Source organism: Lemur catta, chromosome 9 (assembly GCF_020740605.2).
Source record: "Lemur catta isolate mLemCat1 chromosome 9, mLemCat1.pri, whole genome shotgun sequence".
NCBI classification, from domain to species: domain Eukaryota; kingdom Metazoa; phylum Chordata; class Mammalia; order Primates; family Lemuridae; genus Lemur; species Lemur catta.
The window spans coordinates 277,759-300,249 of NC_059136.1; the positions used below are offsets into that span (position 1 = coordinate 277,759).

A 22,491-nucleotide genomic window follows, 5' to 3' on the forward strand; every position below is an offset into this window, starting at 1 on the left:
AGACGGTGGCAAAATCAAGTTGGAAAACCCCAAGTAGTCATAAAAGCACCAGGGATCACCTGCCAAACTTGGACCCCTGCTCCTGTCAGAACCCACAACCTTCAGCCTAAGCAACGACTCTCAAAGTGTGGTCCCAGGGCCGGCAGTGCCAGCATTGCCTGGGAACTTGTTAGACACTTTCTTGGGCACCCCAGACCCACTAAATCAGAAACTCTGAGGATGCATCCTCCCCAGTGGTTTCAGAACCACAATCCCAAGAAACAAACCATATAGTTTAAAGCATAAAGTCCTGCCCTTCTCATCAAAGTCCACCGGCAGGTGTGGAACGGTGGGTTGAGCCAGTGCCTCGGTCCCCCCCAGGTTCTGCTCCTTTCCGGCTGTGGAGCCCTGGGCACGTTTCCTCGCCTGTAAAACGGAGCTAACACCTAGGGAATCGGTCCCGAGGTTGGAAGTAACCCCTGTGCACGCTGGACCCCTAAAAGGCACTCAGTGGTGGCTCCACTGGCTCCAAGTGCTGGACGGGGAGGGCGTTCGTAACACACCACCCCAAAGCACGCTACTCTGGTATAGTGACTATTTTGAGTTAAAGGCACTCGGAAAACAGCAGATGGAAAAAGGACACTCTAACGATCCCCGTTTTCCCCCTTAAAAACAGGAGACGAAATGCCTTTGTGAGCGCTGCCATCCCTATGCCGGGAGAAAAGAAACAGTCTTCTCACCCAGGACAAGAGGTCGAGACCCAGAGAATTCTGCGCAGACGGACTTTGTTAGGATCATTCTCACCTCCCTTTAGCCTCCGCATGTGCTTCAGTTACCTTTCCACACCTGCCTCTCTGCTCAACCCAGGAGAGTGTTTAGGTTTTGCCAGTTCTTTGCGTCTGCGTTTCCTCGGGGGCTTCCGTGTCGTGCGAAACTTGTTTTGGACAAACCTGGGTGCTGTTCTCGTGTTAATCTGTCTCACGCCAAATTAACTCTCGGCCCGGCCGGAGTCCTCAGAGGGCAGAGGTCAAGTTCAGCCTCCCTTACAACGGCAGGTGCGTGAAAGCGCAGAGACGTCCTGGCTTCCGTCACCCTCTCCAGACACAGCCACGTCCTCTAAACGCTCTCAAACCTCACGTCCGCATCCAAGGCCGCCAACAAAGCCGAGCAAAGCCCGTCCGCTCCCCGAGGAGCCCCGAGGGCCCGAGACGCCCCGCGCGGGCGGTCAAAGGTCAGGCAGGCGGGGGGGGCTGCCGGAGGGAGGGGCCCAGGGGGAGAGGTCGCCCCGGTGGCGACGGGAGACGACGGCAGAGCCGGCCTGGCCAGACCGCCGCCCTCACAGTCCGGGCTCTCCGCCCGCTCCTCGCCGCCGCCCCGGGACGAGGGCGCCACGCCCGCGCCGCGCGCCCCACGGCAGCCCCCGCCCGCGCGGCCGGAAGTCCCGGCGGGCCCCGCGCGCGCCCCACGGCAGCCCCCGCCCGCGCGGCCGGAAGTCCCGGCGGGCCCCGCGCGCGACGCGCCCGCCCTCCTCCCGCCCCGGGGCGGAGTCGCCGGCGCGCGGGTCCGCGTCCCGCCCCCGAGCCTCGGCGCGGCCCCCGGGCGAGCAGCGGGCGGGGCGGGGCGGCGGACCGGCCCGGGAGGCGCTGCCCGGCGCGGGGTGGCGAGGGCCGCGGGCTCCGGCGGCCGCTGATGGGAGGCGGCGCCCGGGCGGGCGAGCGAGAGCGCGGCGGCCGCCATGGGGAACAAGCAAACCATCTTCACCGAAGAGCAGCTGGACAACTACCAGGTGAGCTGGCGCGCCCGGCCCGGAGCGGCGCCCCTGCACCCCGCGCGCTCTTTCCCGTCTCTTGCCGAGGCCTCCGGAAAGGAGGTCACGGGGTCAGACCCTGACTGTGCCGCCAGCTCGCAGCGTGACCTTGGGCTGATGACTCCCCCTCGCCAAGCCTCAGTTTCCCCACCCGGAGAATGAGAGCGCTTTCCACTTGCAGGATTCTCCCAGGCGCAGCTCACTCCAGCTGCCCCGTCCTCTCACTCCCCGCCCCGGACCGGACGCGAACCTCCCCCGACCCACCCGTGCCGAAACCCGCCCCGGCACGGAGAGTCAGTGAATTGGGCCGGGCCGGGACCGCCCTTCCCTCCTCCCCACCCGACAAGTCTCAGAAAATGGCCCAGGAGAGCGAGTCTCGGTAAAGCAGAAAAGAGAGCTGAAGTCCTGTCCGGGCAGGGAGTGGGCGCATCCGACTGCAAATGCAGTCTTCAGTTGGGGTGTCTTGCTTATTTGTTGAGGTCTCTCCCTCTGACCCCAATATGCAACTAACTGGAGCAACAAGGCAAGTCGGGTACCAGCCTTACATGGCCACCTCTCCAAGCTCCTGCCGGCCTCCCCAGCCGCGCTTAGAACCGTCTAGGTTTCCTGCTTCCAGAAGCAGCAGCTGTCCAGATCTGGCGTCCCGATGCCTCCCACACATGTAAAAACGTCTCTGTGGTGCAGGATGAAGGCCAACACCCTCGCTTGCCCACAGCCCGGCCAGCTGCCCAGCTCACCTCTGCAGCCTCAGTCCTCCCTGCCCTGCCCTCTGCCCTGCAGCCACCTCCGAACAGTCTGCAGTCCCTGCCCCCGGGCTCTTTCCTCCCTCCCTGCCTTTGCCATGCTGTTGCCTGGACCTGGGGTGCCGCTCCCCCTCTCTCCAGGTGATCTCTCTCATCCTTCAAGGCCCAAGTCTGACGCCCCTCCCTGACTTCCCCCGTGGGGGGGGCGGGACCGCGCTGTCACCTGTGTGGCTGGGAGAGAACACCAGCAGGGTCTCTGCGGATGCCAGTGGCCTTTGTGAGCACTCGCTGTGGCTGCGAAGCACAGCAGGCCCGAGGTGTGTGTCCTCTGATGTGCGTGAGGGTAAAGCAAGGGCCCCTTCTCCTCCTGGAAGCCCCGGTCGTCCATAACACGGATTGCTCAGACCCCTCTGTGGGGCCCTGGGAGGGAAGAGGGGAGGCATGTGCAGGGAGCGTGTGCTGTGTTCCAGGCACGGTAGTTCACGCCCTCTAGACATCAACTCATGTCATTATCGTAGTGAGGGGGATTATTGGTCCCATTTTACAGAAGAGCAAACAGAGGCCAAGGAGCCATTTGGTGTTCTCAGCAATCAGGGCTCACACGGGAGTTTGAATCTTGAAAACAAGGCTCGCTCCTTTGGTCAGGAGTGGGCTGGGCTGGGGCGTATGTGCTCCGTCTCACCAAGACACGCAGGGTCCAGTGAGACAGACTCTCACCCCCCGTGTGGCCCTTGACAGAGGCCGGTGGCGGAGTGTGTTCTAGGGCCAGGCACGGCGGGCAGTGGGAGGCCAGCGGGGAGGGGTCGTGTGCTTCTGCTTTGACTGGGAGGTGCAGAAACAGCGCAGTGCTTGAGCAGGCCCCTGGGAGACAGGTAGGATTTTGCCCAGCGGGGCCCAGAAGGAGGCATTCCAGGTGGAGGGGACAGCTTGGATAAAGGCTTGCAGGCGGGCGCAGACAAGCAGGCAAACCATGCCCAGAAGTGAGGATAGCTCCGTGGGGGTGGGGAGCCTGGGTTCCCTCTCAGACCAGCCTGGCGTTGGGTTACGTGTTGGAGCCAGTCCCAGTGTTCGGCTCTGATCCTTTGCTGGAGCCCGGCTAGCCCCTGCCAGGCAGGGTGGGAGAAATGAGAGCTGCGAAACCTGAGAACTCCACATCTCCTTCGCTCTGGCTCTCCGGCCAGCCAGGTACCAACCAGGGCCAGGTAGGGGTGACCCTGAGTTACAGCACCACCTGCCCCAAGTGACCCTTGGGGTTTCATGGGACTTCCCAGCCTAGTAGTCTTCCCTTCCCAAGGCAGGGCATCCACAGATGCTGGTGACTCTCAGAGTTCAACCTTCCGCCCAGAACACTCCTCTGCATCGCACATCCACCCCCAGGCCCTCTCCACCCAGCCAGGGCGCACAGCCTTCCCCGGAGCCCACCGCTGCTCCTGCAGCCTCTCCAGCTCGCCCCAGAGCCCGCCGCTGCTCCTCCTGCCTCTCCAGCTCTCCCCGGAGCCCACCGCTGCTCCTCCAGCCTCTCCAGCTCTCCCCAGAGCCCACCGCTGCTCCTGCAGCCTCCCCAGCTCTCTGCTCACCCTCAGCCCGTGTTCAGTTAACAACACGTCCTGTGACTGAACCTTTTGTGTCTCACCTGGAGATCCCGTCCTCTGTCCCCACAGCCAGGGCCCCAGGCCAGGCCCCCTCAGTCTCCTGGGCACTGCAGGTCTTACTGCCTCCTTCCTCGCCCTCCGTTCTGTCCCCTCCAGCCACCCACACTCTTCTGCCACAGCCCCTCGGTCTCACTCTTCCTCTCTGTTCCTTCTTTCCCCTTCTTTCCTCCTTCTCTTCCTTCCTCCCTTCCTTCCTCCCTCCCTTCCTTCCTTCCTTCTTTCCTTCCTTCCTTTTCTTCCTCCCTCCCTTCCTTCCTTCCTTCCGTTTATTTCTACAGACACAATATTCATCACTATTGCAAAACAAGTTTTTCTCTGTAAGAATAATCCATGGACAAAGAGCGGCCCAATCCCCTATTGCAGTGGGAGGCGCTAGGCAGTTGTCCATAAGATATGGGCCCTGGGGTCAAAGGATAGGACAGAACTTTCTAACACACAGGTATGACCCCCTGCTCTCCCGGTAATTCCGTGGGGTCTTGGGATAACGGCCTGAGTGGAGTCCAGGCTCACCCCAGCCTAGTCTGGGCTCAACCAGCCTCCAGCCTCATTTCTCACTCCTTCCCCTTTTGCACCCCAAATTCCAAGCACACTGAAGGGCTGCTAGCCAGGCACACCCTCACCCCTGGCCTTGTTCTCCGGGTGCCTGCCCCTCACCTGCTCGCGAGCCTGGCCTGGCCCATCTCTCTGCCCAGGCGAGGCCTCACCGCTTTGGCAAGGGCTCCCTGACTCTTTCCCCAAGTCCATTCAGCTGGGAGTCCTCAGTGGGCCCACGGCACACACACGTCCCTCGTCCCCCTGGGCATGCCACTCTGTACACTCCGTCCCTTCCTGTGTGGCCCCTGCCCTGGCACAGCAGAGGCACTTGGAGGACAGTGTCAGATGAATGGGTGGACAGATACTTGCATGGCTCCGTCAGGGTAAAGAATGCCAGACAGGATTCTGAAGTCCTGATTCAAGTCAGCTGGGCACTTGAGGCTGTGGGCCTTAGCAAGCAACTGTCCCCTTCTGGGCCTCAACGTCTCCACCTCTACAATGGGAATAACCCTAACCCAGCTGTGCTCATGTCTTAGGGCTCCTGTGGGGGTCTGCTGAGATCACTCTGGCACCTGACCGCGAGCCGTGGGGTGGGCAGCTGGGCAGTGCCGAGGCCTGAGCCGGCAGAGCTGGATGGAGAGCTGCTGCTGCTCCCCCTGCGAGGGCTGTGGCTCGGCTCCTGACGCCGGCACAGGCAGACAAGGGGAAGCAGGGAGGCCGCCTGGAGCCGTAGCCCTTGAGTTGAGCTTTGGAGGGTGGAAAGGACTTGGGCCTGCTGGGGGGGGGGCACTCCAGGTGGGAGAATGGCTGCAGTCTAGGCCTGGAGGCAGACCTCAAGCCTTAACTGGAAGGACATCTGGGCTCCTGTAAAGGCCCAGCCTGTCCTGTTTTCTGCTGCCGAAGTCCTCAGGGCCCGCCTCTCCTGGGCTAGGTCCCCTCCCTCCCTCCCACTCCTCAGGCCCCTGACCCGAGCTGGGACCTTTGCCTGAACGCCTGTCCTTGTGTCCCTGTGGACTGGCAGGCGCCAAGCAGCGGTGGGGTCGTTTGCCCTCAGAGGAGTACAAGGAAGGATTCCTGCAGACGTGTGGCTGTAGCTCCCTGGGCAGCCGAGTGTGTAGGGTGGGCGGGCTCCTCGTTGGGCGACTGCAGAGTGGGGGCAGCTGCAGACTCTGGGGAGATGCCTCTGGGCCGTGGGGCCGTGGGTGGAGCTCTTGCACTAAGCGGGGAGAGAACTGCTACCAGCTGTGGCACATGGACTTCCTGTACCTGATCTCACTGGCTCCTCACACTGTCCCCAAATCCCATTTTATAGATGCAGAAACTGAGGCTCAGAAAGGAGAATGACGTGCCTGAGGGTCTGAAGCAAGACTGGATTTGAATCTGACCACCAGACCTTTTCCCTGTCTCAGTGCCAGGCCGCCCTGAGAAGCTTTTAGGGAACCTGCCATGTTCATCCCCTGTGAGCTGCCTCCCAGGCCGAGTCCCAGGGAAACAAGTCAGCAAAGGAAAAGCAAAACGTCAGTGGACGAGCAGGTTCATGCAGCTTCATCAGTAATGCTGACACCAAGAAACAGCCGTTACTCAGTGTTTGGAAAGAGGAGAAAGGTTAGGCCAAGCAGAGGCGATGCCCTCAGTGAGACAGTCTGCAGGCACCGAGAGGATGAAGTAGCTGCCGTGGAAGGTGCATATAAAACGCCACTCATGCCGCAGTGCCAGGTATAGGGTCACACAGCAGGTGCGGGACATGGAGTTGGTGCACAGCGGTCACAGGGAGACTACCGCTCTGTTGTCACAGGCAGGGTCAAGAAGCTCACAGACCTGGGTTCCACTCCCAGCCCTCCTGGGCTGCATGCACAGCGTAGGGCAAGCTATTAAACTTTGCTGAGTCTCAGTTTTCCCATCTATGGAATGGGGAGATAATGCCTGCCCCATAGGCTAGTTATGAGGATTAAATAAAACTGGATATTCAGAGCCCCAAGTGCCACGTGGGTGGTGATCATATAGTGGCTATGATGTGGTTCTCAGCCTGGACTGCACATTAGAACCACTTGAGTGGCTTTTTAAAAAAAATAGTTTAAATTTTTAATTTTTTTAGAGACGGAGTCTTGCCTTGTTGCCCAGGCTACACTGCAATGGCATGATCATAGCTCACGGTAACCTTGAATTCCTGGGCTCAAGCAGTCCTCCTGCCTCAGCCTCCCAAGTAACTGGGACTACAAGTGTGTGCCAGCAGGCCTTGCGAAGTTTTACATTTTTTGTAGAGACAGGATCTCACTGTGTTGCCCAGGCTGGTCTCAAACTCCTAGGTTCAAGTGATCTCCCGCCTTAGCCTCCCGAAGTGCTGGGATTACAGGCGTGAGCCGCTGTGCCTGGCCCTGAGTGGCTTTGAAAGCCCCTGATGCTCGGATCCATCCTCAGGGATTCCTGTTTGATGGGTCAGGGGTCTGCGGAGCGGGGGACCAGGGGTATTTAAAACAGCTCCTGGTGATTCTGCTCTGGAGCAGACATCCTCACACTTCAGCGTGTATCAGCATCACTGGGAGGGCTTTTTAAAATGCACATTCCTGGGCCCCACCCCTAGAGTTCCTATAACAATTCAGTGGATCTGGAGTAGAGCCTGAGAATCTGCATTGCCACCAAGTTCCCAGTGAGGCCGGTGCTGCCGGGCCGGGAGCCACACCACAAACACCGCTGATGCAGAGCTGTAGGTAACCGTGATATGGGAGCCGGGCCACGTGGGAAGCTTTTGCATCCTCTGCAGGTAGAACCCTCAGGTCAGGGCCTGGGTACTTCCTTTCCAACCCAGGAGATAGGAGAGAGGAGAGGGAGGGGGGAAAGGACAGACTGGAGAGAAGAGAGCAGGAGCAAGGACCCCTCCTCATCCCCAGTTCTGTTGGCAGCCCCCTCTAAGCTAGTTGGGAGAGCCCGACCCTTCTACGGGGCCCTCGGACCGTGGCAACGGCCCTGGACAGGAGGGAGGTCTGCACCTGCCTTCGCCGCCTGCGCCAGGTTTCCGGGGTCTGCTGAGGAGTCACCCTGCGTGGTCCCCAGCCTGTCTGAGTCCTGGGCAGGGGTTTTCTCTCCACGCTGGGTGGGGAGTGGAGGGCCACTTCCCCAGCCTAGGCCTTTCCTGGCTCCTGCAGAGGAGCCACTGTCAACAGCAAAGTCTGGCCCCCCAGGAGAAGCCCCTGCGTTTCCAAGAAGGGCAAGGCAGCCTGGGGTCCTTCGTCTAACTCCCAGAGAGCAGCCGGTGACTTAGGGCACAGACTTGTCGGGCCAAATGGGGCCCGGAAACTCCAACCAGCTCTCCCCACTTCAGCTCTCCCACTCTGCCCACCGGAGAGCCTGGATGCCGTGTGCAGCCTGTGGGCATCCTGTCCTTGGCCCTCCTCAGCACGCAGTCCAGCTGTGCTGGTGGCCGGCAGCTTCAGGTCTCGCCCAGGGCAGGCCTGGCTGTGGCCATCGCCCTCGTCAGCGGCAGCTCTGGTCAGCATTCGGCCCCACGGCCCCACGGGCTCTGGGCTCTGGGCTCCGCAGAGCCTATGAGGCTTCTTCCTCTGTGCCGGGCTGACGGGCAAAGGTGGGGCGGCTGAACAGCGGGGGGAAGCACAAAAGCCCCTCACAGCTGAGCGTCTGCTGAGCCCTGGGTCCTCTCCACCTCCGTGCTTCATGCTTCTCGCCGAGGCCTGGCGCAGCAGCCGTCGTCACGGCCTCGGGGCTTGGCACCTTGGCAGGCCAAGCCACAGCAGACAGGACCCCTGAGATGAGAAGTCAGGAAGGAGCCCAGTGCCGCCCCTCCCCGAGGAATGCCCACCTGGGGCCCCCTGGCAACCTCCACCCTTACCTCTGTCCTCACACCACTGCCCTTCCCTGCCCAGGCACCAGGGGCCTCGTCACTCCCTTCCGTGTGTGGCCTCATCTGTTCCTGTGGCTCAGACACCAGGTACACGCCGTTGCTTCCCTGGTCTCTGTGCATGGCACTTGCAGCCGCTGAGCACGGGGCTGCAGCCCGCGGCCTCCTGGGACACACACCGCACAACTCCACGACCACCGTTCTCAGGGCTGCAGTGTGGACGGTGCCTCTTGCAGCTGCCTGGTGCGGGGCCCTGTGGGTCCTCCCTCCGGAGTTGTCTCCCAGCCACCTCCCCTGCCATCCCACAGGGTGTGCCCCTGGCCCTCCAGTCAGCCACGTCGGCCTGTGAGCTCTCCGCCTCCCTCCCAAGCGTGCGCCCAGTGCGCACCTCTGCCCATGCACTCAGCTCCCCAGGCCAGCGCGGCACGGACACAGCCTCCGGGCTGCATTTTCTGGGCCCACTGGCGTCGTCCAGCCCCAGCCAGCGGGGTGGGGAGGGGCAGCAGGGCCTCTCCTGCCCCCATCCAGGGCTGCGCCCGCAAGGCCCCGTGGCATCGAGGGCTCTGAGGAAGGAAGGAGCCCCGACCTGCACAGCCAACTGTGTGTGCTTTCCCTCAACAGGACTGCACCTTCTTCAATAAGAAGGACATCCTCAAGTAAGTGTGGCTTCCTGTTCGCCCCACTGGGCTGGGTCCCCCGCGAGGGCTGCTGTGCTGGCAGAGCCAGGGAAGAGCCTCGGCCTCGTCAGGGGCCACGTTGGGGCCTCGGCTTCCCCCCCCCCCCCCGGGCTGCTGTGCAGACTTGAGAGCTTCCCACCCCTCCCGGGGCCTGGACCCTTCTGCCAGGGACGGAGCATTTCTTCACTGCATGGTGGACTCTGGGGTGGGTGGTTTCGGGCACGTGTTTAGGTCCTCACTGTGACCTTGTGACGAGAGAATCCTTTTAACCCCATTTTAAAGCCCTGTGTGGCTTAGCAACTTGGCCGAAGTCACACACCCCAGGGTCGAAGCCCCGACCGCTGGCTGCAGGTCCCTTGCTGTTTCACTGCGTCCTGGGGCTGCCACAACAGAGTCCCCGCCTGTTACACTGGGGGCCCCTCAGGGCCGTCTGGCTCCAGCTTTGCTGTCCTTCCACTCCTGGACGCCTGCAAGTCAGGCCATGCCCACCCCCCGCCCTGTTCCCTGGGGTCTCCTTCCTTCCCAGGACAGCCCCTCTCCTGGGGGAGCTGGGGGGTGGACATGGATGAGGAAGACAAAGGGCTCTGGTGGTCTCGGATCCCCAGGGCCAGACGGTGAGCAGGAAGCACAGGATGCCAGGAAACCTGCCCCACGGGCCTTGCCGGCCCCTCTGCCTGGGCTATCGGGTGGCACTAAAAGCCGGCAAAGTCTTGGGATCACTTTCCCTGGAGATCGATGGCCAGGCCGGGACCAGATCTGTGAGGCACTTTGTCACCACCCAGACCACTCTGCTGGGACAGGCAGTGCCCCTCGGCCTTTCCTCTGCCCCGGCTGCCACAGCCACCTGTCCTCCAAGTGGGCAGCGAACACCGCACCCCACCACTCAGAGAGGCTGTTGTTAGTGGTCTGGGCTGGGCTCCCCCTTCCCAGCTCTGTGGCCTTGGGCGCGTGTTGGACTGTCCCCGAGCCTCACGGTCCTCTGTAAGATGGGGACAGTGACACCTGCCCTCATAGCATTGCTGAGCGGCACTAACAGCAGGGGTGGTGTTTGGTGAGTGAGATTTGGTCCGTGGCTAGGGAGAACTGGCAGGTGAGGTCCTCGTTTGGACAGGGCAGCTCTCAGAACGGCGCCAACACAGCCATCAGCCCTGGCGTCTTGCGCACCTCTCACCGTTCACAGTTCTTGGCGCGAGTCCTCATTTGAGCCTCGCCAGGGAGCTCCACACACCCCGTACCCCGGCTTTGCAGATACCGAGCCCAGGCTGCTTGTCTTCTGAGGCCCACGACTATTTCCATCCTGGCAAAAGGGCCCCTTGCCCCCCGCCTTGGGGCTGGCTGTCCCCACTGCCCGGAGTGCCCTTCGTCCCCTCCTCTGCCCGGCACTGCTGTGCATCCTTCCAGACCCAGCTCCGGGGTCATCTCCTTTGTGGCCCCCCAACTCCTGCCACGCCAGTGCTCAGCGGCTGCTCTGACAGGTGGTTCGGCTCTGTGGGCTCGTGGGCTTAGGTGCGTGGCTCCCCACTGGACCTGCCCTCAGGGGGGACGGACATCGGGCATGTACCTGTCAGCCGCCAGTGAGTGCTTGCAGAATGTGTGGGTGAAGGACAGGTGGGGTTGGCCAGGGGAGAACATTCCAGGCTGGGAGCAGCAGGGACAAGGACACAGGCCTGCGTCCCCTCAGCTCCAGCCTCCCGTGTTCTTGCTGAGAGCAGCAAGGTCACCAGCCAGGGGACGAGGGGAGAGTGGCTCAAAGGCCAGGCCAGGACTTGGGTCTGATGTGATAGGCCTTTGGGAGTGTCCCTGACCCCTTGGCAAACGAGGGACTCCAGGCAGGTGAGAGGACTGGGGAGGGGTTCCCTGGCTCCCTGCAGCCCTGGCCTTTGGCACCAGGCTCTGCAGCTCAACACCAGAGCAGAGGCCAGGCCTGAGCTCCCACGAGGGGTAAAGGACCCTCCAGGGAGCTGGATACCCCTTGTCAAGCTCCTTCTACCTGTTCCGCTACTGGCCATTCAGGCCCCGTCCCTGGGTTAGCGCTCACTGGGGACCCAGGGGACTGGACCTCGGGCTTTTTCTGCCAAGTGGTCCTGTGGGGAGGGGCAGAGGACAGAGTCTCGCTGGGGTCTGGTCCCCGTGGTGCAGCAACTTCTCTGTCTCGTGCCACATCTGCAGCGTGGGAATGACAGTGCTCACTGTGACTGGGAGGGCCGGGGGACTGTCTTGGTAAGCACAACACAGGGCTGCTTAGAGTTTTGTTGCCCCATCCACCCTCAGGGAGGGTATGAGACAAGGCAGGGTGTGGGACCGCCTGTCCCTGGAGGGACCAAGCGTAGCCACAGTAGCACGATTCCAGTTTCAGCCCCTTCGCTTTTCTGCAGCCTTCTCTCCGGGCTCCAGGGGAGGCCGGCGTGGCTGACTGCCCCTGCCAGGTGAGCCCTCTGCACCGTTCACGCCTCAGGTCCAGCCCACACACCTGAGGCCACAGCCCAGAGAGGGCAGGTCTGCAGCAGAGCCAGGCTGGCCGGACCCAGGCCCTGCTGCTCTGCCGTCCTCCCGGCGGTCCTTCAGTGCTGCTCCCCACCCCCGGATGGCGAGGAGGAAACTTGAGCAGGAGGTTTTCCTTGCAGCTCGGGGCCCAGCTCTCTGGCAGCCTTGGGGAAGTGAAACCAAGTCGCCGATAACCCCCTTCAGTTCTCCCCTCCTTCCCTCCACCCTGCCCGCCCAGGCAGGTCCAGCTGCTCCCAGAGGGTGCTCTTGCGCTGCACTCAGTCCCGGTGAGCCCCACCCGCCAGCCACCCGCTTTCTGTGGGTCCGTGCTCAGACTTCAGCTCCCTTCGCCCCGTTAGGGTGTCTCCTAGATAAATTGGCGGGAGTCCTTGTCCCTCAGCACAGAGAGGCTCGCCCAGCCGGCAGCCAGCGCCCCAAGGTGTTTGTTTGCCTATTTGTTACTTTATTGTTCATTTTCCTAACCGTTTAAAAACTGTGTGTAATCTATTTTAATTACTTTTAACTTTTTGTTATATACATGATGAGTGTAGAAAAATTAGAAATGAATCCAGTTAAGAGAAGACAAAAAAAATTAACCTATAATCCTGACCATCAAGAAATAACGACTGTTAATCTGTTGGTGTATGTTGTGCCAGTATTTTTCTTTTGTATGTGTTTATCAAAAAAGTCAGGCCAGGCGCAGTGGCTCACACCTGTAATCCCAGCACTCTGGGAGGCCGAGGCGGGTGGATCGCTCGAGCTCAGGAGTTCGAGACCAGCCTGAGCAAGAGCGAGACCCTGTCTCTACTAAAAATAGAAAGAAATTATATGGACAACTAAAAAAATATATATAGAAAAAATTAGCTGGGCATGGTGGCGCATGTCTGTAGTCCCAGCTACTCGGGAGGCTGAGGCAGGAGGATCATTTGAGCCCAGGAGTTGGAGGCTGCTGTGAGCTAGGCTGACCCCACGGTAGTCTAGCCCGGGTAACAGAGCAAGACTCTGTCTCAAAAAAAGAAAAGAAAAATGGTTAGGACGGTGAATTTTATGTCATGTGCATTTTACCACAATTTTAAAAAACTTTCAACGGTTAAGATGATACTTTTTTTTTTTTTTTTTTTGAGACAGAGTCTCGCTCTGTTGCCTTGGCTAGAGTGAGTGCTGTGGTGTCAGCCTAGCTCAGCAACCTCAGACTCCTGGGCTTAAGCGATCCTCCTGCCTCAGCCTCCCGAGTAGCTGGGACTACAGGCATGCGCCACCACGCCCGGCTAATTTTTTTTCTATATATATTTTTAGTTGTCCAGATAATTTTTATTTCTATTTCTAGTAGAGACGGGGTCTCACTCAGGCTGGTCTCGAACTCCTGACCTCGAGCCATCCACCCGCCTCAGCCTCCCAGAGGGATAGGATTACAGGCATGAGCCACCGTGCCCGGCCCAAGATGATACATTTTATCACAACGATTTTTTTTATAGAGATGGAGTCTCGCTATATTGCCAGACTGGTCTTGAACTCCTGGGCTCAACCAATCCTCCGCCTCAGCCTCCCAAACTGCTGGGATTATAGGTATGAGTCACTGCGCTCAGCTGGTCAACTTTTAAAAATTAAAGAAAAACAAAATAGAAAAAAGAAAAAAAGTTGTCTTACTACTATCTCACCACCCAAGATAATCACCTAGTAACATTTTAGTGACCAGCCTTCCTTTCAGTCTTAGGTGGATAAATGTCCCCAAGCTTTTTAAAAGTGGGATCATACCGTGCATTCTGCTTTTTTCACTTACACTGTGACAACTTTCAATATTGATAGACATTCTGTAATATTTTATGTGGCTGCATTTAGCGGATGTGCCCTAATTCATTTAGTTGGACGTTTAGGTCTCCAACTTTTCACCATTTTAATTAGTCCTGCGGTGGACATGCTTGTGGCACTGTCACATAACTGCACGCATCTGGGATTATTTCTTTAGCGTAGATTTCTAAGAGATTTCCAGATCAAAGGCATGGACATTTTGAAGACTTTTGATTTTTGCCCCCATTGCTCTTATAATGACCCATGGGTCCGAGACTCAGCTGCCTGCAGGGCCCAAATGCACTGCAGAGAAATGGAGCTGTCTGGTCCGGGGGCCGCTCTATAGCCCGGGGACCTGCAGACACGGCTGCTCCTCAGCCCCAGCTGCTTGTTGCCTTGGGGAATCCAGGCCCAGCTTGATCAGGAAATCCAAGTTTATAATGTAAAATCTTTTAATTTGTAAATGCTGGCAAGTAAAAGCTAAATTTTAATTAATTTAATTTAATTATTTAAAAATACTATGTGAAAGCCAGGCATGAATGTGGCCCACTGGTTTGTGTCTTTCAGGAGAATCCATTTTTTCCCCACTAACTGTATTTATTATTTTTTTTAAATTTATTTCTTTATGTTTTTGAGACAGAGTCTCACTCTGTTGCCCTGAGTAGAGTGCCGTGGTGTCAGCCCAGCTCACAGCAACCTCCAACTCCTGGGCTCAAGTGATCCTCCTGCCTCAGCCTCCCGAGTAGCTGGGATTGCAGGCACACACCATGTCACCCGACTAATTTTTCTATTTTGTAGAGATGGGGTCTCCCTCTTGCTTAGGCTGGGCATGAACTCCTCAGCTCAAGCGATCCTCCTGCTTCGGCCTCCCAGAGTGCAGGGATTACAGGCGTGAGCCACCGCACCCGGCCTTCCCCACTGATTTAAATGCTGTTTATCATGGGCTAATTCTCGTCTATGTCTGGGTCTGCCTCTTCCACTAGCCTTCCTTGTCAATGCCGGTGTCTGTTCTGTACTGCTGTACTTATTACAGCTTCAGGCTCCTGCTGCAGCTACACCATATAACTTTGGAGGTACAAGCTAACCCCAGCAGCACCCCAACATCACACCCAACAGGTGGAGTGGGGGGTCAAGGTTACTGGGAAATGCAAGAGTCGGAAACACAGTGGATCTGTCAAAAGTACAGGTAACCAGATAGATGCACGAATTGTGAAACATAAGTCATGGTTCCGTATTTAGAGAAAGTGTAAAAAAGGGCAAATTTTTCCTCAACATAGGAAATAGGAGCAAAGAAAGTCCCCGAGTGACCTCTTGTGGAGAGTCCCAGCTTGATCCTGCCATCTGCCGCTCCCTCCTCTCCAAAAGACAGGTTTGGGGATTTTCCCTCTGTCTGTGTCTCCAGGCCACGGCGATCCTTGTGATCTCAGGCCTCTCACAGGGACGTGTGACTGGGAAGGGTCCTGTGGCACGTTGCTTTTCACTTGCCCTGGGCGGGCTCTGAACCAGGCGATGATACGCTCACCAGGGGGGCTTGACCTGTAGGGAGGAGCCACGCAGTTAGAATCCCGAGGTCCTGGGTTCAAGTCCTGTGCCCACCACTTACTGGCTACATAAGCTGGGGCAGGCACTTAACCCTTGAGCCTCAGTTTCCCCACCTGAAAAATGGGAGACTAGTATCTACCTCTCAGGGTGGTTTGGGGGTTAAAGTGAGTAAAGTAATCCACACAGAGGATTAGCCCAGGGCCTGGCAGAGTGAGCACTTGCTAACCAGGTGCTGGTGCTGTTACCTGTGTGAGCCGGGTGAGTAGCCAGGTGTCCTGTGGGGAGGGCTAGGCAGCAGGACCCCAGGAACGCAGGGGACCTGCAGGAGGCTTGGGGGGTTGTCACTGGGGCTGGCCACTTAGAGGGAGACACCGGCTTTCGGGGTGGGAGGGCAGGCCTGGGCCCAGAAGATGCGGGATCAACCGTGACCCAGTCCCTAGCATCCTGGGCCTCCCCTCAGGCAGCTAACCTGCCCTGACCCCTAGGCAAGGCACCTTACGCTTGTCGCTCTCCTCCGGCAGCACTTTTTGGACACAGTTTCATCTGAGCACACTCTGTGCCTGTCTTGGGATGGAGAGCTATTCTCTGGGATGGCAGGACCTGGATGTGGGGACACAGGACAAAGGAGGACTGAATAATGGGGAGGGGGAGGGGGTGTCCAAATGAGACGTCAGGATGCCTCACACCGTTGAGGATCCTGCAGCACGTTGAGACGGGGCTGTGTCAGGAGGATGGGACAGGAGCTGGGGACCTGACCCATCAGCGAGGAGGGCCATGCCCAGGCAGCAGGCTGGGTCCCTCCCGATGGCCTCCAGCTAGAGAGAGGTGGGTGGCCTGTTCACAGGGGCTTCCCGGGGATGTGAGGGCTGCAGAGAGCACTTCCAGAGGCCCCATCCTCGGCCTAAGCTGGGGGTGGTGGGGCCGGGCTTTGATGGACCCCAGGAGTGGAACAGGAGGGTGGCTGAGAGTTTCTGCTCTGGACGGCCTGGCCTGGTTCCAGACGTGGCCCTCAGCACTTCCTGGTGTGTGACCTTGGACACAGCACTCGAAATCTCTTCAGCCTCAGTTTGCTGAACTGTAAACGGGGGTCCTGAGGCTTCTCTCTGCATGGTGATGGGAGAGGATTAAATAAGGTGCTTAGCACAGTGCCTGGAGCATGAAAGACCCCGTGACAGCCCAAAGGGACAAGAATAAAATGCTCTGAACACAGGCCCCAGGGGTGGGGACAGAGGAGGGTGGTAGTGTGTGTGTGTGTGTGTGTGTGTGTGTGTGTGTGTGTGTGTGTGTGTGTGTGAGAGAGTGGTGGACACAGGGACGGCCTGGACACAATCAGGTCATCAGCACAGGGGTCTGGGCAGATCGCACAGCCCTCCCAAGACCCACCCCTGTGGGCAGAGCAGATGGCCTCCCGTGGGCCCTCAGCCGGCCCTGGCGTGGGTGGGTCTGCAGAGACAGAGGCCCAGGCAGGATGGCATCGGTCTGCCAGGGCTCAGGGGTGGTGCCCTTCCAGTGCTTTTCCTCTGCTTCCCTTGTAGGCTCCACGCACGCTTCTACGAGCTGGCCCCCAACCTCGTCCCCATGGACTACCGGAAGAGCCCTATTGTTCACGTGCCGATGAGCCTCATCATCCAGATGCCGGAGCTTCGGGTGCGTGGAGGCCTCTGCAGTGGGCAGGGCGGTGGCTGGGGGCCAGGGGCCGGGGGGTCTGTACCTCTGGACAAGTAGCAGAGGCTCCTGGATCTGGGCTGAGCCTGGCTCCACCCTGTGTGGCTGTCCAGCCCTGGGCAGATCGTTGAACCTCTTTGTGCCTCAGTTTCCTCATCTGCACTCTATGAATAAATGAGCTGCGTGTGGGGGGCTCCGTAAGGGTGTGGTACATCAGTGCCCGTCTGCCCAGCTGCTGGCCATGCTCTCCTGCTTGTCCTTGTAAGTGGCCTCCACCTGCTGCCCTTGACAGCCCTGTGTCCGCTTCTCAAGTGATTGTTCCATCTCCCCCTTGTCTGCCCGTGGCTTCTCACTGAGTCAGCGTTCAGAGCATTGATTCTGAGACTGCTGCATACACATGACTCCCCCGCAGATCTTGTCAGAATGCTGATTCAGGTGCAGCGTGTCTTAGGTAGGGTCAAGATTGTTTTTCTAACAAGCCTCCAGGGGAGGCCGGTGCTGCTGGTCCCCAGAGCACATATGTATTTGAATGTTTCATTGCATGAGTTCCTCACCCGTAATATGTAAAGTGCGCTCGAACATCAAGAAGGTATTTGGTGTGCAACTCCCGATTGCTGCGGGACTTTGCAAATAGCCCGTCGCCAGACCAGGGGTGTGTGGCTGGAAGGTGGAGGGGTGTGTGGCTGGAAGGTGGGGTCAGAGTGCCGCATGGCATCCGCTTGAGGCCTGCACCCTGGTTGTGGCCTCAGTCCTGAGAGACAGGGAGCCCCGGGCTCAGCCATGGACAAGCAGCCAGCCTGGCCTGGAGAGGGCTCGGAGTGGGGCCGGCCAAGTGCCAGTCAGCTGGGGTGAGGGGCCTGCAGGAGAGGTGGCCCCCAAGGTGTGGGGCCAGAGGAAAGAGTCAGTGGGAGGCAGCACCCAAGAAGTCTAGTAGAATTGGGGAATGCATAGGAGCAGAATGATAGCAGGCCTGGGGCCTGGACAGCTCTTGCCGTTTCTTAGTCCACTCATCCCTCCCTTTGGGGCCCTCCCTCCACCTGCCACGACCCTGGCCTGATGCGGCCTGAGCCGAGGGTTGCCCAGGCCCTGGGATGTTGTCTCTTCTTGTTGGGGACAGAGGCCTACACAGCCACATCGAGGCAGCGCCTCTGTGGGCTCCTCTGGACAGTGGAACCAATCCATGCTCCTGCCTGGACAAGGCAGCACATGGTGGCTGTGCTCACCTTGCTGTGCCCGTGTCAGCCGCGTGACGTGACCCAGCAGAATACTTGCTGAGCTCTGGCGTGTGCCACCACCTTCCGTACTGTCACTCATTTAGTCCTCTAACGGCCCGATTAAGTAGGTGCTGTTATTCCCATTTTACAGATGGGGAAACAGAGGCTCAGAGAGATTAGGCCCCTCGTCCAAGGTCACGTGAGCTGCCCGCAGCCTGGCTCTGGGGTCCTCCTGTGTACCCCACACCCGTGGTGATTGCTGCGGCTGTTTCTGCAGGAGAATCCCTTCAAAGAAAGGATCGTGGAGGCTTTTTCTGAGGATGGCGAGGGAAACCTCACCTTCAACGACTTCGTGGACATGTTTTCCGTGCTGTGCGAGTCGGCCCCGCGGGAGCTCAAAGCCAACTACGCCTTCAAGATCTACGGTACCGGGCGGGGCGGGGCCTGACGCCGAGGGCCTGGGGGACGCTGGGGACACGAGAACAACAAGGCCGACCTGTCTCTGAAGAGTGCCTGCGGGGCGTCTGCGGGGCCCTGAGAGCAGAGGAGGGATGGGGTGGTCCGCGTGGGGGGATCCGCAGGCGGGGACATCTGGGCGGGGCCTGGGGACGGCGCGGGCTGGCGGGTTGGAGCTGTGGGCGGGCAGGGGGCGGGGCCTGGGGACGGCGCGGGCTGGCGGGTTGGAGCTGTGGGCGGGCGGACCAGGAAGTGGGTGGGGCCTGGGGGACGGCGCGGGCTGGCGGGTTGGAGCTGTGGGCGGGCGGACCGGGCAGGGGGCGGGGCTTGGGGGACGGCGCAGGCTGGCGGGTTGGAGCTGTGGGCGGGCGGACTGGGCAGGGGGCGGGGCTTGGGGGACGCCGCGGGCTGGCGGGTTGGAGCTGTGGGCGGGCAGGGGGCGGGGCCTGGGGACGGCGCGGGCTGGCGGGTTGGAGCTGTGGGCGGGCGGACCAGGAAGTGGGCGGGGCCTGGGGGACGGCGCGGGCTGGCGGGTTGGAGCTGTGGGCGGGCGGACCGGGCAGGGGGCGGGGCCTGGGGATGGCGCAGGCTGGCGGGTTGGAGCTGTGGGCGGGCGGGCGGACCTGGAGGTGGGCGGGGCCTGGGGGCGGCGGTGAGGAAGTACCCGGCTGGATGAGCTGGGAGGGATTTGGACGTGGTGGGGCTGGGGCCGTTTGCGTCTGGACAGGGCCAGGCTGTGAGGAACCCACCAAAGAGCTCAGGGTATCAGGGGCCACTGCAGGGTTTCAGGTGGGGAAGGGCGGCTCTGTGTTCTAGAAGGATCCCTCGGTAGCTTTGAGGTGTGAAATGGAGGAGACAGAGAGGAGGATGCGGGCGTGATGGTGGGGTGGGCTGGGAGGCCGGCTCCCCGCCCTGTTTCCCCCAGCCCAGCCCTTGGTCCCGCCGTCTCAGCTGCCACCAGAGGGAGCAGGCGCTCACGAACCAGGACAGGACTTGTGATCGTCACACCCTCAGAGCTCCACCCACTGTGCTGGCCTGACAGGCCCTGGGCACTGGTGTCAGATCCTCAGACGGTCCCCACCTGGGGACACTGAGGCCCAGGAAAGGGCTGGGAACCATTCTGGACGAGAGAAGTCGAGGGCAAGCCTCCTGTCCGCAGCACCTTCCGTCAGCCGGTGGATCCCAAGGCGGCAGGGCCTGTGGGGGCCTTTTCCCTTTCTAGGTGTCGCGTTTATTTCAGAGGACTGTGCTTTGCAGCCGTGCACCCACGTGTCCTTGCGTATCAGAAAGACAGCACCTGGCTGTCTACTCTCCACACTCTATGTCCATGTGGTTCACGTAAAAAGCTGCTCAAATTCCACCCACATCCCACCAGTCTCAGGGCCTGCGGCGTTGCTCCTGGGGAGGCTGTTGTCTGTGTGAGGGGGACTTTCAGAGCACGGGGACTGGTCAGGCTCAGGAGCACGAGACGGGGTAATTGTGGCTCCCTTCCTGCCCTGGGGTCTCAGGGTCTCATCTGTAGCAAGGATCACCCCCCTCTGGGTGTCAGTTTCCTCGTATAAAATGATCAGAGGAGTCCAGCCAGCCAGCGCATCTTTCTGGAGTGCCCACTGCGTCCCACTCAAGGGCAGAGACAGGCCCACCTGGTGCCTGCCTGGACTCACTCCCAGGCGAGTGCAGAGATGGGCAGCATCAGGCCAAGAGCTTGGGCTCCAGTGTCCAGCACTGCCCAGGGATGTGACCTCAGGCAGGTTACTCGTCCTTGCCACCTCTGTGTTTCTCCATGTGTATAGTGGGAATCCTGGCTGTACCTACCTCATAGGCTTGTTTTGAAATTTAAATGAGAAAAAGCACGTAATGTTCACATTGGCAGCTCTGGTCTTTGTCGCTACGGTTACTGTCAGAGTTTGCCTAGTGGGCAGGAGGAGCTCAGTGAGGGGGACGCTTATGTCTAGAAGGCCCCCTGCTGGGAAGGGACGTTTGAGCTGAGACTTAAAGGGTGACCAGGGGTTTGCTGGGAAGGGCACCCCAGGGGGAAGAAACAGCGCGTGCAGACATCTGGTGGTTGGGTTGAAAATGGTAAGAGGAGAGTTAGAGTTGACCGTGATGAGACTGGGTACACGTGGCTCAGTCCTCAGGACTGTTTTGCTGTGCTTTGGGGCAGTGGTGCTTTTGCCAGGTGGAACCAGACCATGTTTTCTGCTCCAGACGCACAAAGGCTGGCGGTGGGGTCTCTCTAAGGGGCTTCTGAGCCTCCTGCCCCCTCGCGTCTGACTCAGCCTGCTTGAGGCAACGTGGTGCAGTTCAGAAGATGCAGGTCTCAGAGTCAAATAGGCCCTAACCAGAGTCCCCGCAGCTCGATTCAATCACATGGCCTTTCTGGCTTTGGCTCCCTTAGCTCTAAACGTCTAGAGGGAACACAGGGTCCACCGTGGGTAAGGCCAGAAGGGCCATTTGACCTGAGCCCAAAGTTCCCAGGGAGCCTCGGATGTGGACTGTTTGAACTGTTTGAGGACGTTGTTATGGGCACACAGTCATTGTGGGTTTTTGTGGGTGCCGTGAATGTGGGTGTTTAAGCTATGCCTGTGGGTGAGCCTACGTGGTCCCTTTCAGCTGGGGACAAGGATCCAGTGTCCCCAGAATGTGCGCAGAGATGCTTTGGGGTGTCAGAGGCTGGTGGACGTATCCATGCGACCAGCTGGGTGGGAGAGGTAACATAGCTCGGGACCCCCGGGCGGACCCAGCGCCAGCTCGAACACGGCCACCCTCCCGCCCACAGACTTCAACACCGACAACTTCATCTGCAAGGAGGACCTGGAGCTGACCCTGGCCAAGCTCACCAAGTCGGAGCTGGACGAGGACGAGGTGGTGCTCGTGTGCGACAAGGTCATCGAGGAGGCTGACCTGGATGGTGACGGCAAGCTGGGCTTCGCGGACTTTGAGGACATGATTGCCAAGGCCCCTGACTTTCTCAGGTGCCGCCACGCGGGGGCCGGGCCTGGGCAGGGCTGCAGCTCGGTGTCTGGCCTTGTGGGGCCCCCGTGGGGCCAAGGCCCTGTCACTCCCTGTTCAGGAGCAGTGGTGTGTAGGCCAGCAGGCAGGTCACGTGCAAGGCCCAGCCCCCTTCGGTGTGTGACTGGCCCTGTACCCTGCAGGGCCAGAGTCTCATGGGGGGCCCTTAGGTAATGCCTGGGGGGCTGGACGCCCTGGAGACAGCTGCCCCTCCAAGTGTTCCTTCCCTCTGTGGTGACTAACTGCACCCTCTGCAGGGTTCCCTAAGGGACCGTCCAGGGCCGGGCCAGGGGCCTGGTTGGCTTTCCCTGGGAGACTTCACCTGCCCAGCCCAGGGCCTCTCACCCTCTCTTGCCCTTTCTCTCTTTGCAGCACATTCCACATCCGGATCTGAGGACACGGCTGAGGCTGCAGGGCCCTGGAAACCCACCACGCATCCAGCCCCTGCTGTCCACATGGGCGTGGCCTCCCGGCTCTCCAGGAAAGGAGCTGTGGCCTCAGGGCCACGTTTCCGGGGCCCTTTCAGCAAAAACCCTTAACCGGGGAAGGGGTGTGTGAGAGCAGGACCCTTCTCAGGGCTCCCTGGGGTCCAGCCCCAGGACCACAGCTCTTCTGCAGGCCCTCCCAGCCGCCCCCAGACCTGGTCCTGTCCCCATCCAGAAATGCGCCCCTGGAGGGGAAGGCAGAAAGCGTAACGGGAGGTGGTGGGACCTGACGTGCCGGATGCTGGGCAGACACATGGTCACCAGGGCAGGGTGGGAAAGAAGAGGTCAGAGTTCTAACACGCTATACAGTCTTCTCCCGGAACTCCAGGCTGGACTGCGCCCACCCCCGCCTATTTCCCTGTCCCCACCCCTTCATGACGTGAAGCTGTGGGATACAAGGGCTCTGTCCCTGGCTCTGCACCGCGGTCACGAGCATCACCCGCCCACCCTCCGCGGTGCTGTGCAGTCTTCACTGGTGCGTGCTGTCCACAGATCTGTGAACTCCCGGTAGTAAAACACATTCGTGCTCCCGCACTCTCTGTGTCTGCCAGTGTTAGAAAGTGTTCGCCGTTGGGACCTGTGCTCCTGGTGTTGAAATCC

General features: G+C 59.8%; 1 protein-coding gene and 1 long non-coding RNA gene across 9 annotated transcripts; one reads left to right on the forward strand and one right to left on the reverse strand.

The window, feature by feature from the left end:
- Positions 1–1,143: 1,143 nt before the first annotated feature.
- On the forward strand, positions 1,144–22,425 carry CIB2 (calcium and integrin binding family member 2). 8 transcript variants are annotated; one of them, XM_045560860.1, is made up of 8 exons: positions 6,327–6,396; positions 7,297–7,423; positions 8,594–8,658; positions 9,190–9,224; positions 16,595–16,706; positions 18,216–18,363; positions 21,174–21,369; positions 21,779–22,425. In XM_045560860.1, the coding sequence occupies exons 5-8, from the start codon at positions 16,638–16,640 to the stop codon at positions 21,798–21,800; spliced, it is 435 nt and encodes a 144-aa protein (XP_045416816.1). In that variant the 5' UTR covers positions 6,327–6,396; positions 7,297–7,423; positions 8,594–8,658; positions 9,190–9,224; positions 16,595–16,637; the 3' UTR covers positions 21,801–22,425. The 8 variants fall into 8 exon arrangements, with proteins under 8 accessions (XP_045416819.1, XP_045416813.1, XP_045416815.1 ...); XM_045560856.1 differs by lacking the exons at positions 7,297–7,423; positions 8,594–8,658 and adding an exon at positions 2,316–2,846 and having other exon boundaries at positions 6,028–6,431; XM_045560863.1 differs by lacking the exons at positions 6,327–6,396; positions 7,297–7,423; positions 8,594–8,658 and adding an exon at positions 1,144–1,210.
- LOC123644638 lies at positions 14,750–18,467 on the reverse strand. Its single transcript, XR_006737199.1, has 3 exons — positions 18,435–18,467; positions 15,559–15,659; positions 14,750–15,053 (listed from the first exon to the last, which is right to left on the reverse strand). It is a non-coding gene; the product is annotated as an uncharacterized LOC123644638 (long non-coding RNA).
- Positions 22,426–22,491: the final 66 nt, after the last annotated feature.

What these genes read in the sequence shown, in the direction of transcription:
- CIB2 (XM_045560856.1), top strand. Translation starts at nt 6,162, where the DNA reads ATGTTCATCCCCTGTGAGCTGCCTCCCAGGCCGAGTCCCAGGGAAACA. An exon ending in AATAAGAAGGACATCCTCAA is followed by an intron (nt 9,225 to 16,594) that starts GTAAGTGTGGCT and finishes CTTCCCTTGTAG; the next exon opens with GCTCCACGCACGCTTCTACG. An exon ending in CTACGCCTTCAAGATCTACG is followed by an intron (nt 18,364 to 21,173) that starts GTACCGGGCGGG and finishes TCCCGCCCACAG; the next exon opens with ACTTCAACACCGACAACTTC.